Genomic DNA, 16,035 nt, shown 5'->3' with positions numbered 1-16,035 from the left:
AGCTAGAAGGCTAAAATAGGTCAGATGGAGAGCGCCTTGGAGGTGTCTCCTCTTGTTGACTTATAACGGGAGTTCAGGATGACTGGTTCATAAGGAGGTGTCTCGACAGGTAAAATTAGGTGAGATGATTTATGTCGAGCCTGCTGCTCCAACCACTGTACAGGTTTTTGAGATAGATTTGTGGATTTTTTTGAAGTGTAAAGATAATTCTGTACGCTGTAGCCTGCATTGGACTGTATAAATTTGGGCTTTTGCTGCTCGCGATGGCACTGGACTGCCCAACTTTGTGCATGCTGGTGGCGTTATGTCATCTGGCGAGGAATTGAAGCAGACTTGTTGTCCACCCATAGGGATCTTCTCAGCACCTGGGAAGCAGGGGACCTTGGTAAGATGAAGCTTTTAGATAGTTCATATTTTTCCTATCTAATAAGAGAGTGAGCAGAGAGGAGTCACAGCCACCAGTGTGATGGAGGAGAACATCTTTTACTAGAAAACTTTGGAAAAACACCCTGCTAAACCCAGCCTGTTTTGAGTGGCTGGAGATRCAGATCTGTTCTCCTGGATACACAAGGCTGCAGCGTTATTCTGAAACGCTGCACGTCTGCGGTCGGCTTTCCGGAAATGCTGAACGTATAAAGTGAGCGCTGCATGCATTTGGTGTCTTTAAAACTCAGGTCCTGTGTCGAGGTTGGAAGCCAGTGATGATGCTTCAAAACCCAAATTCTGCTGTGTTCTGTAGTAAATTCTCCCTTTGGTGCACTGAGAATTTATCAGGCAGCTCTTGCTCGTTAACTTTATTAGATTCCTCACTAATAATCTGGGATAGCAGTATAAAAACTAGGAAGAAGCACTGATTTCTCTGTAGTTGGGGTTGAGGGCAGCATCTCATATATTCCCTTCTGCTCCACGTGTGCAGCCTGAATCTGGTCCCATCTCTGAACCAAGAAAYAAAGGCACTTTGTGTGCGGCAGCAACCTAAACACGAGTATGCATCTGTAATACAACAGCCACGTTGCCATGGTTTCTAGTGGATCTACCTTTTAACATAAAAAACTGTAGATATTTTGCATTCTTCTTTTTCTCCAGGGAGGTAGGCTGCAAATGGAGACATTTCTTACAGAAAATTAATGGGTTTTTTGCATTGCCCAGCAAAATAATATAGTGTATGACTTATTAAAAATAAAGGACTTTTTTGCATTTTGATAGCGAGCTTCATCTGACTGACAAATAACAAGCCCCAGTTGAATGATAATTAATTTAGAAAGTTTTGAAGAAAAGAAGTCAATCAAAATTCACTGATGCTATAAATGCCTTGAAATGATGTGTGTGTGGTGGGGAGGTCTTGTRTTACACATCAGCTTTTAAATATTGTCTGCAGTTAGCTTATAAATGCCTAGTTCACTTTGTCATTACAGTGCATAGTTTAGCTGACTCCTTTTCCTCTGTTTCTATATTGTAAAAGCCTGAAAAGCTCTTAAAATATGTTCTGGTTTACTGTTAGCTGAAATGATCAAGCGCTCACCAAAAAACAGGCTATACTTTAAGTGTGTTTTCTGCATTTGTGTGTGATGGATTTCACCCAGTGGAGCAAAGGTGCTATTTGACTTCAAGGTAAGGAAAAATAATGGCTTTAGTACAAAATAATTTGAATCYCTTATATATGTATGCAGAAAACTCAAAATAATGCAGTGCCCGCTAGCACTTTTTAGCACTGAGGTGAAATAATGATGTTTTTGCAGATGTTTGGCATTCAGGAGCAACCTTAGCTCTCAAGGGGGGCTGCAGGGTGCTGAGCACTGCTGCTTTCGTTACGAATTTGCATTGTTTTGCTGGGGGAATTACTCTCTTAACGTGTTTTCCGTGGCTCCAGAATGACGATATTTCACTGTAGCCAGTGCTATGGACACGAAGCAGCTCCGGGTGTCCCCAGGCACGGGTGGGTGCCAAGTGCTCGGTCTAGCAGGGCATCCATGGGGGACACATTGCCCAGCAGTGCGCTGGATGCCTCCCATTGCCTAAATACAAGAGGGAAATTTTTTCCCTTCCTGGTCGGTACTTGCACGAGGCCTGTGTTGCATGACTGTAATTAATTGCCAAATCATCAAGGGATTTGGTAGTTTCCGGTCGTTCCCACAGCTTTCAGTCTGGCAGGGCTGCGCAGGGCTTTCCCTGTGCTTTGGAGCAGAGCTTCTACCAGTCCCATAGTGTAATGGAGACAAGAAAATATTTCTTGCTGCTTTAATTTACTCGTCAAGAGAAACATGGCTAAATTCCATATTCTTGGACCRCAGAGAGGCATCCATCTCCATCATGACGTCCTTCAGTTAACTGAACGGGCAAACGCAGCCCGTTCGCCAAGCGGTAGAGCTTTGATGGACTGCTGACACTGAGAACACAACTTTTAGGGTTCCCTGAAGACTTGCAGAAAAAAGTTGTCTAATTCCCCTGYTTATAACCTAACACAGTGCAAAGTGTTCAAAGAATGTGTCGCAGTGCAACAAAATGAATRTAGGAGACCTTATTTTATCCAAGTATCCCTTTCATCAATGTTTCTAAGCTAACTCTAATCTCATGTGGAAATACAGGACAAAAAAATAAATGATTAAAGCCTTCCTAACAAGTTGGGCAGCTGTAACAGGGACTTCTGTGACCATCAGAAGCCAGTGTTTGCGAAAGAGGCGGTTCAGGACAGGGAAGGCTCTGGTGGTGAACGTGGAAGAGGGCTGAGCTTGCCCATGTGGCAGCTCTGTGTCTGATGAAGCACTGGAGAGGCCTCGTTGCTGGTTTCCCCTCTAAAATTGGGGCAGGACTACAGCTGCAGTGTCAGTTGCTTGAGAAGATGAGAAATGGGAGACAGATGATAAATCGTGATGGATGAGATGAGCTCAAGAGCAGATGCGGTTGCTGCCACCACGCAGGCCGTCAGCAGAGTGGCTCGCTGGACGTGCAGCCTCAGCGTTTGCGTGCGGGGGGGGTTGAGCGTTTCGTGTCTTGAGTTACTATCCTCAAAGAGTTTTTTCTGGTCTATAAACTTCTATACACTGTGCCATTTTCACATCTAAATGCAAGACAACATTCCCTGAATAATCCATTTGGTGGCACAGAGCCCCTGCGAGAAGAGAAGTGAAAATTATCGGAGGCAATATCAGTGCTGACTGCAGGAAAAACGCTGCTCGTTTTTGTCCTTGTTATTTTGTTCCTCAGATCTTAAGGCTCACTGAACGAAACTGTCTTCCAAGAGTTTGCTCGAGAGTGGCCCTGAGTTTGTTCCATCTTGCATCTTACGTGTTCATTTACACCTAGTCAAAGTTGGAGTAAAGTGCTGCCGCATCAGGCTCCCCATTCTTTTGTGATTCTGTGTRTTTTTGTATTTTAAGCCAAATAGGAATAGGCAGCGTACCCGTGCGTATCATCTGAGAYGTTCTCCATATGTTGGCTCTATAGTCACTGGCGAGCTTACTGTGAAGGAGACGTCCTTACTCGTTTCGCCCGTCTAACGCGTCTATGAAATAAGCCAGCAGTTTTGTCACACTGCTTTCGGGCAATGCTTGTTTACCCTGAATACCAAGTAATCTGTTCCTGGCGACCGGCAGATTTTCTGAAGGGCCTTACGAGCAGAATCGAGGCGTGGGAATTTCATCTGTCCTCTCTGGATTTGATTTCCCAAATCTCATTAAGTCAGGGTCTATAAGTGTTCAAAAATGCTATTCTCTCCTTTATCCTTCCTTTTTGATCTGTATTTTAAAATAGTTGTAAATATCTTTTGTTGCCCTAAGTCCAGAGGGTGCCATTAGCGTTGTCTGTTTTGCGGCTTCTCTCGGCGGTTTCTGGCGCCTGCCGTTAYTCCGTGCAATTTAGTGCAGAGCTTCTCCAGGATCAGATCCTAATAAGGTTTCAGCTGCATTTTCTTGCATAAACTGAGGACGGGYTGTTTCTCTGTGACAGCCAAATATGTAACATAATCTGAAGCACATACTCCCTGTTCTTGATAAAACACTGATGCAGCGTGGTTGGTACCGGTGGAATTTTTAACAGATAACCTCGTGACATAAGAAGGAGGCAGCGGGATTATTAGCAGATTTTGAGTGTAATTTCCGTTTCAGCTGGACTGCGTCAATGAGATGATCGCTGATTAGATCTGTCAAAGTGGCTCAAATAAACTAGCAACTTTTGACCTGAATCGTAACGTCATGGATGTTGTTAAAAGCCGTGTCAGAGGGTTTAGGAGCTTGCCAGTTCCTTCAAAGATAGGTATCATTAAGCACAAGATGCTCTAAAATATCTCTTGATGCTGAAGATCTCATTAGCTACTGTTTGCTCCTATCCTGTCTCCTTCCCACGCACACTCGATAAACCTGCCCTTCCTGGATGATACAGAGGACGTGGTGCAAGGCAGCACTGGCTACATTTMGAGTCCGTCTTTCTTGAGCGCTCCYCTCTCCGTGTGAAAAATACCGCAGTTGTGCAGCTGGTACTGGTTTSACCGTTGTTTAGTCGCAGCCTAGCAATGAAGAAACAGCCAAAGCACCTGTTGATTTTTATGAGATGTCAGAAGGCTTTGAGTCCACCATCACCAAGACGCCACTAACTAAAGATTTAACAAAATTAAAGATTTTGTTAAGAGTAGACCACATGCAGTTGAGTGATTCCATTTCTGCTATTTCAGGTAGTCACAGAGCAGTTCATACAACTCCTGGGTGCTCTTTCAGGCGAATCACAGCTTCTCTGCTTTTACTGCTTGCTCTATACATGAAGCCATGGAGAACAGTCAAGAAGCAGTAGGAGTTACACTGAAGTCTGGATGCAGATTTTTTTTTGCGTTTTTTTGTTGTTGTGAACCAGCGCTAATCTGTCCAGCACTTCTGCTTGGCAGCATTGGCACCCTGGTTAAGGCTTTAAATCATGATTGGATGTCCTTCTAAGAGACGTGTGACACTGTGGCTATTTGGACTTGGTGTGCATCTGATGGGTTGAATCTCATTGTATGATGAAGCAGCTCGACCAGATAATCATGTATAGCCCTGCTTAGCCTGGAAATCTCATGTTTAGCACCCAGAACAATAGATTTCTGCTTGTGATTGAAGTCAGTAGGTGTTCCCACAGTAYACTAAATTGCCAATAGCAGTTAATGTATGAGTGGGTCAACATGGATAAGATGATTTTTGAGTGAAGAAGCCAGCCAAAAGCTCTCTAAACCGTGATGATACAGGCTTCTTGCCCCACTTATCAGCAAGTGTTTCTGGAGTTCCCTAAGACAGCTAGAATTGGTAGCACTCCTCTTCTGCGTCCTGAGTTCCTCCTCGGTGGGGTATGTTCCTGAATTAGATGTACCACAGCTTGTCTCTTCCCAAAGACCTAATGCCCGAGGGGCTGGAAAGTCTTGACTGTGATCTTTGCTCTCCCGTTAGCTTAGCAAACACGGACCCGTGCTTGTTTCTGTAGGCAGTAATACTGCGTGCTTAAGAGTGTTCTCTTTTTGTTGTGCTGCGTTAATTCCTCCAAAGGTAGTTAATGAGCCTGATGTCAGAGGGAAATTTTGTTAGAAAAATCAATCGATTTCAGCGATCGATGGTTCTCCAGAAGGAGCACGTTGTGCGATGGGTGCTTGGGCCTTTTTGCTGTCTGCCACGCTGGGTTGCCTTCTAAAAGAAAAGTGTTTGTTAGCTCAGAAATGATCCTCTCTGCTGAAATTATAAAACTGGGCTCTGCAGAGCTGAATAAAATATGAGCATCAGTCTCTTGGAAGACCAGATTCACTGGGCATGGTGTCAGATGTCTGGATGCTGGRCTGGTTTCATGAGATCAGCTGGAAGAGAGGATGTGGCTCTAAATTGGGGAATATGGACTTCAGTAGGTTCAGAAGTAACTGGGCTTGATTCTTATGGCTATTTTTACCTGTCTTTTTAGTCCAGCAGTATAATGCCTTAAACCTAGAGTCATTTACAACCGTTGAAATCTCTTTCATTTTCCCTTAACGATAGGAGAATATAGACGTAGCCCAGACCTGGGAGCTTTTAGTATTTGCATTTTCCCACGCTCTGTCACAGCTTTGGGGCACGCCRGTGCTTCTCGGCGGTGGGATGCACGTTGTCCCTTGCCACACGTGGCCTTGTTACAGCAGCGGTCCGCGTGCATCGGTCCGCGCTGCGCAGGCGTTTGCAGGGTCAGCGTTGTCGTCGTTATCTATCCTCAGATGCACGGGACGYGCGTGCACACACGCGCACGCACACCGCAGGCTGCTACGGGGGAGCCAGTGGCTTAGTGCTGACCCGCGCTGACGTGAGAGCAGCTGACGGCTCCCATAACCGAGCTGGCAGCGCTATTAATTTTTCGCAAAAAGAAACCTTCCATTAAAAATAATATAAAAAAAAATGCTGATAAACTCCGCTGCGGCGCAGTTTCAAAGCAAATCATTTTGCCGASGTCCTTGATGTAGAAATCATTACTGCCATTCTCCGCTGTTTGTTGAAAAAAAAAATAAAAAAAATAAAAAGCCTGCGCTTTCGCATCTGCCTTAGCATACAATTAAAGCTGACAGAGCAAGCGACTGCAAGGATTTATCAACAAGCCCAAAGCCAAGGTCTGGGAAATGCTGCAGAGGTAATGTATTACTCATGAATACCGCACTTCATTCTGCCGTAGCTTGTGCACGCCTTATTCATAACTGCCAAAGTCATGCATATAATTACGTTTTGGTAAATACCCTCCCAGCTGCAGAAGAGAAGCAATTCAGGAGCGAACCTTGCAACCTGGGCTCGTGCATCCAGCAGGAGCTGCACATCATCTTTCTCTGCAAAGAAAAGGCACTTTGGAAGTTCTAGATCTTCAGTTCGTGCTTACTACTAATACGGTTATGGCTGTATTCAGTCTTCCCAAACATTTTCCATGAGTTTCCAGCCAGTCCCGTGCAGCAAGCAAACAAGTGGTATTATTTCCTCTCTAGTGATGAGAAAAGTAGAGGCAGAGAGCCTCCCAGCRGACTTGCACCACCAACCTTCTGGTTGAGGTGACTGCGCTGGCCTTTGGCCAAAGCCCCAGCAGAGCAACGCGAAGCTGATGAGCTATTGAGAGGTATTGAGCATATTAGARTGGTTGTAGGTTTTGCTAATGGGGATGGATAAAATCTAGCAACTGCCGCGCTCCACAGCTTGCGGCTGCGTCTGACAAAGCTCAAGCTGTGTGTCACAGTCACTTGTTTCCTTTGAGTCTCTTTTCTTCTTTCCCTGGATATTCCTGAGGGTTGATCAGTGGCATGAGCAAATGCACTGGAGGAACGGTCGTCTTCAAAAGYCAGAATAGACTCAAATTCCAAAGAGGGGGAGAAAAGAGGGGAAAACAAGAAGGAAGGAAAGGCAGCCTACTCAATTTTAAGCATCTCAGCTTCGAAGGCCACATCAGCTGCGGAGGAGCCCCATTTGGCCAGGGCCAAGCCGGGGAGCTCAGAGCTGTAGGGTCCCACCTGAGCACGAAGAGGAGCGAGACGGGCAAAGCCAACAAGAGTTTCCCTATGGATCCTCTCCTAGGTCAGGTGGCCGTAAACGTTAAGGGGTAACGTTGGTGCATAAAACCGTTCCAAAGAGYAATCTGTCGGTTGAGTTGATGGTTCTCCTTTGCACCTGACTGTTTTGGAGAGTGACAAGAGTTACTCTCTGGTGAAAGCGGCAAATGCGGTGCAGCGCTCCCTCACCCATCAAGACCCGGGCATCAAGTCCTRCCACGGAAGAAAAAGGCGTCCTCGGGCTGTGCTCAGCCGCATCCACGTACTAGCCATCCGGCCAGAGGCTCCCTTGGGCGAGACCTTGCCAAATGCCTGGCCACAGCGCGCAGATCTTCCACTTTTGTTCGGTCTTTTGGCCAGAGAAGGAGCGTGGCTTTCCGGTGGGAAAGGGGTCGTTGCTCACTTTGGATTTGGGTGTGCTCGTAAACCCCGTCTCGGCACAACCTTGTGTCTTCCGTAATGCCTGCTCGTCGTTTCGCTACGCAAAATGCTTTTAGCGTTCTCCATCCATAAAGGGCCCCTTGAAGCTGCAGGCCGTACTGCGTTCGGTTTTGTTCGGCTTCGGGATTTGTGTTTCCTTTTACGTGTCATCGCGTTTTGTTCAGTCCCAGAAGGGAAATGTGTTTGGGGACTCCCCAAAGACTTCCAAAATTGATACAAACTTCCCTTTTTCTCTGCACTCAGTGTCAAGGCTCCGTGGTCTTAAAAAAAGTGCTTAGGAAAATTTTTACATARAAATAAAGTTGCTTTGCTCTGCAGGGACTGTCCGAGGCTGGAGGACGTAGTTGTTGTTTAAGGCCGACTTTCAGAACGGGGATATTTGAAACGTGTCGTTTTCTAAGGACCTAAGAACGACGACATGGTTCACAGGGACCGTTTTGCTCTGCAAACTGAGTATGAAAATAGCACTTGGCGGGTTGTGAGATTGTACCTCTTGAGTTTCCAATTTATGTATGCTTATATAAAATGCATGATTTTATTTTTGCTATTTTCCAAGCGTGTGTTTTTTTTCTTTTTTGAGCTATATATGAGCTCCAATAATAAAAGTTGTGCAATTAGTTAATGGCTTTTACCAATGAGAATTAGTCCAGCTCTATTTGCTGAAGCTCAGTTTGAAGGGTTAGCAAGACCAGGCACTGTTGTCAAAAATCTCTTTTTGCTAGTAAAACAAGCAAATACTGACTTCCTCTTTTTTTCTGCTTTCAGGAGCGGCCACACATTACTTGCCTTCTGGTTTTCCCGTCAAGAAGGAAAACTAAATCGACAGCAAACTATTGAACTGGGACACCACATTCTCAAAGCACATATTTTTAAGGTAACGAGAATCAAATGAAGGCTCGTGCCAACCTCATCTCCGTTGTGCGGAGTCTGCCAGCGCTGGCAGTCTGCAGCCTCTTCTTGTTTTAGGGCTGCTGTAAGAAGAGTGATTGCTCCAGGCTACTGCAACATGTAGAATTTAGCTTTAAAAAAGCTGGCAGTGGTACATATAAAATCCTGGAAACTCAAACATCCTGCAGATCATAAATTCAGCAGATAGCCTCGCCACCTAAAATTATTCTTCTGCCCCCTCAAGAGGTTTCTTTCCATGTAAGATGAGTTCCTGTAACAAGGTCTAGGARAAAATAAATCCCTTGAAATGGGTGGTTTTAAAGACTCAAACTCAAAGGTTTGGTTGTAAGGAGAAAGCACGTTGCAATCTGATGGTTTATCCATTTCACTCTTCGTGCAAAGACTTAACACCTGAATAATTAAACGGCAAGCTTGGACACAAGCATCAGTATGACCCATAAATTAAGCATCAGCTTTCTATGACTGTTGGCCCTCCGACACTTAATCAGAATATGGATTTGTTAGGTCGCAGGAAAAAAAGATTTCTCAAAACTGTGATGATCTAGGGGTACTAAACAGTGGTAGAAATCAGGCTGTGTTTTTTATCTTGCCTAACTATGACTTTTTGTGCTTTTATGCTTAAGAAATCTGATTAGTATTTTTAGAGCAAACAGATCATTTATGGCTTTCTCAGTTCTATTTGTTTATTGAGTTTTCTTTATTGAATTAATGTTCGAGTGTGGTGGCAAGGCTTCCTCATCTGGAAAAAATGATGTTTGGAGCTAAAGAGAAGAACCCCAGATCAGCATATTATCTGATCAGCATATAATTTTCAAATTTTGAGTTATGTTCCCAAGGCCAAATTCAGCAATGAGTTTAGTRTTCAGCCCCCATTGACATCTAAAGCTGGTTCCAAATCTTCATCATTTCACACTCCTATGTTACAAACAAATAGCAGGGTTTCAAGCTCTAAACAAATGACAATTTTCATTAAGTGCACAAGTTGCCTGTAGATTCCACRTTTAATTGAGCAATATTTACAATGGTAGAAAACGCCTGTTAATGTATGAAGAAATATCAGTACGATCTTCTGTTTCCAGTCACTTGGCAAAATCCTTGTTTTTGCAATAAGAATAGTTTGTCTCGTTGACAGATGAGCGTAAGAGAAGGCTATTTAGAAATACTTACAAAGTTTTGAAAGGATTAGGATAAAATGGATTAGAAACACTGTAAGATTCAGTCTTTTGATTTTCCTTGAATAGACTTATTTTCGTTCCTTTTTTTAATGCTTGTTTACTGAAGATTTGTGCATGTTGACTGGATGAAGCRAGCTGTGTTGGCTTTTGAAGGAGGCATTGCAATGGAATACCACAGACCCCATTTAAGTTCATGAATGTTCTTAAAAGAAAATAATTCAGACTACATGTATGCATATTCCTTTTCCTCTTTTACCAACCCTGTTTGTTTCTCAATAAGCCTTTTCTTCCTCTGAGCTTTTCATTCCTTTTGATTTTAGTGAAGTCAGTACAAGTATGGCATGAGCCTTCCGCCAAGAAAAAAACACGTCAGGTCATAAATTCCCTGTGTTTTTCCTGACGTGTCATATTGTAGCAGCAGTTTTATGCAGACACATCCTAATTTTGAAGGTTTTTACTGAGGCTTGACATCATTGTAATTCCATTATATTTACCCATTATACAGCTGGGAGAGCATTAGAACCAGATTAAAACATTTTGTCCAGCCAGGCACTGCTGGGAGGTAGATATAGAGACAATATTTTGATTGAGCAGCGACGAAAATCGTATTTTTCCTTCATCTGATTCCTATCAGTTCCAATCCGCTGGCTGTTTGTACGGATAACAACGGGACGTTTGGAATTTCAAGGTGGAAGAAATCAGTGACGCAGAGTSCCAGCCAGGTGCTTTGACAAGGGGTGCAAGGAGTCTTTCACGCTCCCCTTTCTGCTTGATGGCTGAGAGCTGCTGATTTTCTTTTCTAAGCACAAACAACCTCAAACAGTTTGGGAAGTGGGGGGAAATGTTTTAGTCTTTTAAAGCAATTACCARTCTTAACAGGAACATATGGAAACCCAGCTTGGAAGCCCTGGCATGGAATGAAAGGGCAAGGAGAGAAATGTGCAGTAACGATGCAAGGAGACCTACACTTCAAGCTTCAAGCARAACTTCCATTTGTTTTAAAAATCAGCCAAAGAGAAATCTTTAATTTCATCTTAAATTAGTTAGTTAAAAGGTCAGTAATCCAGAAATGAACGTCCCCTGTCCCTAACGTGAGGATGTAGCGACAGTTACAGGCAGGAAAAACTCGTCGTGACACTCTGCTAGGTCAAGGTGTCAGATATTCCTGGTAAAACAGCATTGCAAAGATCTCCTACTGAACTTAGTTGGTATCAAATCTGTGACCTGTTGTAGATCATAGGCAGCAATTGGTTTCATTCTTGTTCCTAGTGGTTTTAGATGTGTCATAGAAATCATTGTACCACACTATGGCCAAGGCAAAGGTGTAGGGACGTACAAGGAGGGCCAGAGACCAAAATAGCGGAGGAAGCAGCAAGTTAGGGATGAAGGATGCTGACAGCCGCATACAAGGATGCAGGACTGAAAAGTATGGACTGGTTGAGAGTCAGGATCGTGAGGGGTTGGCAGAGTGCTTTGAATGAAACGTTAGTCAGCCTTTGCTCATCCTTTGGTCCCATGGCTGATGGTCGCAGTGTCGTGAAAACCACTCATCTCATTCCAGCAGTTCGATACCGTGTCATGTTGGGGCTTATTCTTGCTTAGAGGGATTCAACTGGCCTTACAGTTCTGGGCAGAGAAGGGAAACAGAAAAGGAAGAAGATACTGTCTGTAAAATGAGAAGAATTTTTTTCAGCAGCTGAATGCTAGTGGTGTTGGATGTATTTATTCCGTAAAGGAAAAATATCTTTAATGCATCTCACCAATAACCTGCATGTATATGATCTAAAACAGTGGTTGAGGTATTATAGCATATATGATTATCTTCAGATGGCTATTCTGAAAAGCGTACATGCTTCCTCTGAAACCTAGTACTGACCTCTAATGTCAGGTACTGTGTCATTTCAAAGGCAGACCTTAATGAGGGCTAAAATTCCCAAGCTCTTTTTCTGCCTCTAACACATGCAAGCATTTTTCTGTATGAATTCCCTGAATACTGAAGAAAACAAGTTCCTGAAGCTCTTGATTATTCATAACAGCTTATCTAGTCTGCTGCTTTTTTTAAAGGTGAAACTGTTTAAGTGACGAATCTCTTCATGACTGGTACGATGATTTAGAATATTCTTAACGTGTATATATTAGAGGTAGGTAATTGAGTCCGGCAGTGGGCTCAGATGATGGCTTCTGCACTTGAAGACACCTTCATTTAGATGAAACAAATCCCACCTTTTAGTGCTGACTTTCTTCTCCTAGCCCTGCGTCTCCTGTGTCCCTCTCTCATTGTAGAGGGATACAAAAACCTTGGCAAACCGAACTGGCATCCTGCTGCTTTGCGCCAATATAAATGACCACACAGCGTGCAAGGAGGTGGAAATCAGGGCTTACATATCAAAACAGAAAATTAGAGATGCCTGCGCGGTTGCCTTGGAAACAGCAGGTCTGATGGTAAATCAATAGCAGAACAGCAACATGCAGGGCGGCTCYGTACAGCCGGGCACAGCAGCCAGCCGTGCTGGTTTTCTCTTGCCGTGCCACCGCGCTGGAGTCGCTGACCCGTTCCTCCCATCGGAGGTCAAGCGTCTGCCAGCATCTGGTTGTTGCAGAGCAATTCTTGCCCCTTTGGTCGGGTGGGAAGCTCGCTTCACCCTTCTGTGGTCCACCAGGCAGCGTCACCAGGAAGGGCATCAGCGCCTCTCGCCCATTAAGCATAGCTTAATCATGTACCTCCACAGGAAAAGCTGGACGTGGTCCCATGTTAGGTATGGGAATACTGCGCTAGGCTTTGGGAAGACTTCCTTAATCCTTATCTTTTATCRGGTGTCGCCATCTGGTTTAACCGTGTGAATAATAAAGAAACTTCATCAATCAGCTCCACCAAAATATTACGTACTTTATTTGAAAAAAGAAAAGAAAGAAAGAAGCATGATGTGCTCCTCAGCAGAACACAGTGTTGGCAGGGAGCTGGGCGGATATTCAGCATGCTTGCAGTTTTATCCTGCTTTTCCTAGATTTTGGAGATGGGAGCAGTAAGTTGGGAAGTTATCTCCTACAAGCTGTGCTGCAAAGGTCTGATGCGATAAATGGTCTTGTTACCTTGTGGATAAACCTTAGTGTCTTGAAACTCTTTGTTACCCATAAGAAAGAGATGGGGCCAAACTTGTCATGCTCTGCTGCAGGAGAGGAACCAGCAGTAAATGTGCTCCCTTCACATTACAGTTATGCGTGTGGCTGCCTGGATAGTAGGGTGGTTCTTCAACAGCTGTGAATTGCCATGACAGTTAACACCCAGGAGGATCTGTCCAATGCAATTTAGTATATTTTTAAGCAAGCCTCACAAAGTGCCTGTATTTTGGCGATAAAAGTTGAATTTAAGTGAGTGTGGGTACRATTTATGATTCAGTTAATCCTGGACTACTTGGCTGGATTTCTATTGCTGGTAAAAGTATAATTTGTGAAGTACTCTTCTAATGTTCTCACCCAGTGGCAAAGTGGATCTACAGGGGATTAGATCTAAATCATCTTTTCTTTTCTTTTTAGGGGCTTAGTAAAAAAGTCGGGGTGTCTTCCTCCATCCTGCAAGGGCTTTGGATCTCCTACAGTACCGAAGGTCTTTCGATGGCTTTGGCGTCACTGAGAAATCTCTACACCCCRAACATAAAGGTACTGGCAGGAGAGGAGGCAGGAGGTGGCTCAGAGCTTAAATGAGAAGCTTCTACTGATGTGCGGTAACSCAAGTGCAGGGTGGTGTCTGTAACTGGAGGTCAGCAGGACTCAGGGGGAGGCTTTCCATTCACTTAGGGTTTTGTTACAAACAYGTGCTGATCCCTTAACTCTTCTGCTCTCACCGGCGATCTCCTTTTAATTGCTATTAATGAGGAGTGCCATTTGGACTCCTGGACAACGTGGTTCATTTGTATTTCTCTTCCCCAGAGATGTGGGATGCAACAGTTGGTGTTGAAATCTGACAGTCCCTTAAAGGACTCTGGCATAGACGGGCGCTGACTCGGAGGTGATGCCACGCAGAGTGGCACGTGCTAGTTCAGCGGCTTCGTACACGTTTGCGTTCATACGTTTGAACGCGTCAGCTGAAGGGCATTTGATTCTGCTGCAGAGAGGATTTCAGACAGAGATGCAGATTTCAAACTGTTCTTCATCTGAGTTGGCATTTCCCCCCTGGCCTGCCCCTGTGGGCGWGACAAGCCTGGTGGCCGCCTCCTTCTCCCTTTGCACTCTCTTAATCKTCAGGTATAGTGTTTCCCACCCTGCTACCAACTGCCTATGGAACTGAGCCAGCCAGGAAAGCTGATGGGATAACCAAAGACAGCTCTGAAAGAGGATCCTACGGGAAGGACAGTTGAATAAAGTCACTCTCCAACTATGTATTTTAATTTCACATCCTTATGCAAGACTCTCAGTGTCCCCAGTTGTTGTAACATGGCTGTAGTGACTTTGATGTGATATGGAGTAWATTGCACTATTCAAAGCACTTACCAGCTGTTCAGGTGAAAGATTAAATTGTTCACTCTGCCTAAAATGGGACCACATATTTGGCAAGTGATTTTACTGGGCATTTTATGTCCTTTGATATTTATTTTGAAACATGCCAGGGGTCCTGGCTTTAATTCTTTGATGGTCCTGACAATAAGCTAATTTCTGTCCAATAAAACTCCACTAATAAGAGCTTTTCTCCTCTCTGCAGGTCAGTCGGTTGCTGATTTTGGGAGGTGCAAATGTAAATTACCGGACCGAAGTTTTGAACAACGCCCCGATTTTGTGTGTCCAATCTCACCTGGGTTACACGGAGATGGTGGCTTTGCTCTTGGAGTTTGGGGCCAATGTAGATGCTGCTTCTGAAAGTGGCCTGACCCCGCTTGGATATGCTGCTGCTGCTGGATTCCTCAGCATTGTCATGCTGTTGTGCAAGAAAAGGGCTAAGGTACCGTCACCATGTTCCTCTAACAGCTGTGTCTTACTTTTGTGAGGAAGGGCACAAGTTGCAGGCAGGATATATACCAAAATATCTGCRAAGAAACAGGCTTTCTGTGCCTTTCTTTCTTTCTCTTGTAATAAATACTACCGGTATGCCTGTTGCTGAGGAAGCCAAGGTAGATGGTACTACCAAGTCTAACTACGCTAATGGASCAAAGACCACAGTGCAGCCTGAACTTTATTTAAATTTAACATATGCTGTTTTTTCAGTAGCCTCTCACTCACCTCTCTGTTGTTGCCATTTGCCAGTAAAGCTGAGATTTCCTGGTGGTTAATGGGACTGAGTCCCTGCTGCTTTGCAGGGGAGATCCCCTTTCCTTCAGAAGAACGGAAAGTCTCCTTGGGCAACCAGCGTCATTGAGTCTGGAACAGCAAAGTTTAGGTTCTTTTAAGAATGAAATGCAGCTACAGGAGTATAAAGGTACCGGAAGAAATGCCAACTCTGTCATCTTTCCTGCCTGCCTCAGGGGAGTTTTTCCATAATAGTAGAGGAAAGTAAAGAAAAGTCTGATCCTCAGCCCTAATATCTGCTGAAGTTGGACTCCTTCCTTCCAGGAGTGCCCTTGCCAGCGCTGCATGCCGACACAGGCGGTCAGGAATCTCCCCGTGGATAGCTAGAGTGGCTTCCCCTGGGTGCAATGGTATTTGGGATTTTCAGGGTTATTGGGTGTCCCAGGTTCCTTTGAAAAGCACCGTGACAATGTATTCAGATTATTTAATGGAACTTGTACCAAGRGGTCTGAGGACAGTAGTAAATAGTTCAAGGAAAAATCCTAAACTGGCCATAGTCTCCTATCTCCTGGGGTGCTGCGGTATCTATCAGGAGCTGGTTTYGGTGTATTTGTCACAATGTTTTGTTGTTCTATTACTAAAGAATATCCTCCAACAGAGGACCGCAGGGTGCTGCTGCAGAGAGCTTGCTTTTCGGCACAAATGTAGCGCTTTGAACGTGCTGCATTGACACCAAAGGCAAATAACTCCTGCGAGTGTAATTAGTATTCTGGAATTCAGGTCTCGCGTAGGAGC

At 44.4% G+C, this 16,035-nt stretch overlaps 1 protein-coding gene across 3 annotated transcripts in view; it reads left to right on the top strand.

Annotated features, from left to right (window-relative positions):
• Positions 1-16,035, top strand: part of TANC2 (tetratricopeptide repeat, ankyrin repeat and coiled-coil containing 2) — a 238,284-nt gene that overhangs the window by 195,966 nt on the left and 26,283 nt on the right. For all 3 annotated transcript variants that reach the window (XM_085309950.1, XM_085309949.1, XM_085309948.1), the window contains exons 16-18: positions 8,705-8,813; positions 13,558-13,680; positions 14,720-14,956. In XM_085309950.1, coding sequence (XP_085166076.1) covers positions 8,705-8,813; positions 13,558-13,680; positions 14,720-14,956 — 469 coding nt within the window. The remainder of the gene's footprint in view (positions 1-8,704; positions 8,814-13,557; positions 13,681-14,719; positions 14,957-16,035) is intronic.

This window comes from Rhea americana, unplaced genomic scaffold, assembly GCF_003343005.1.
Source record: "Rhea americana isolate MKP2758 unplaced genomic scaffold, rheAme1 scaffold_308, whole genome shotgun sequence".
Taxonomy (NCBI): Eukaryota; Metazoa; Chordata; class Aves; order Rheiformes; family Rheidae; genus Rhea; species Rhea americana.
The sequence above is the reverse complement of the archived record's forward strand: the minus strand, read 5'-3'. Positions and strand labels throughout refer to the sequence as shown.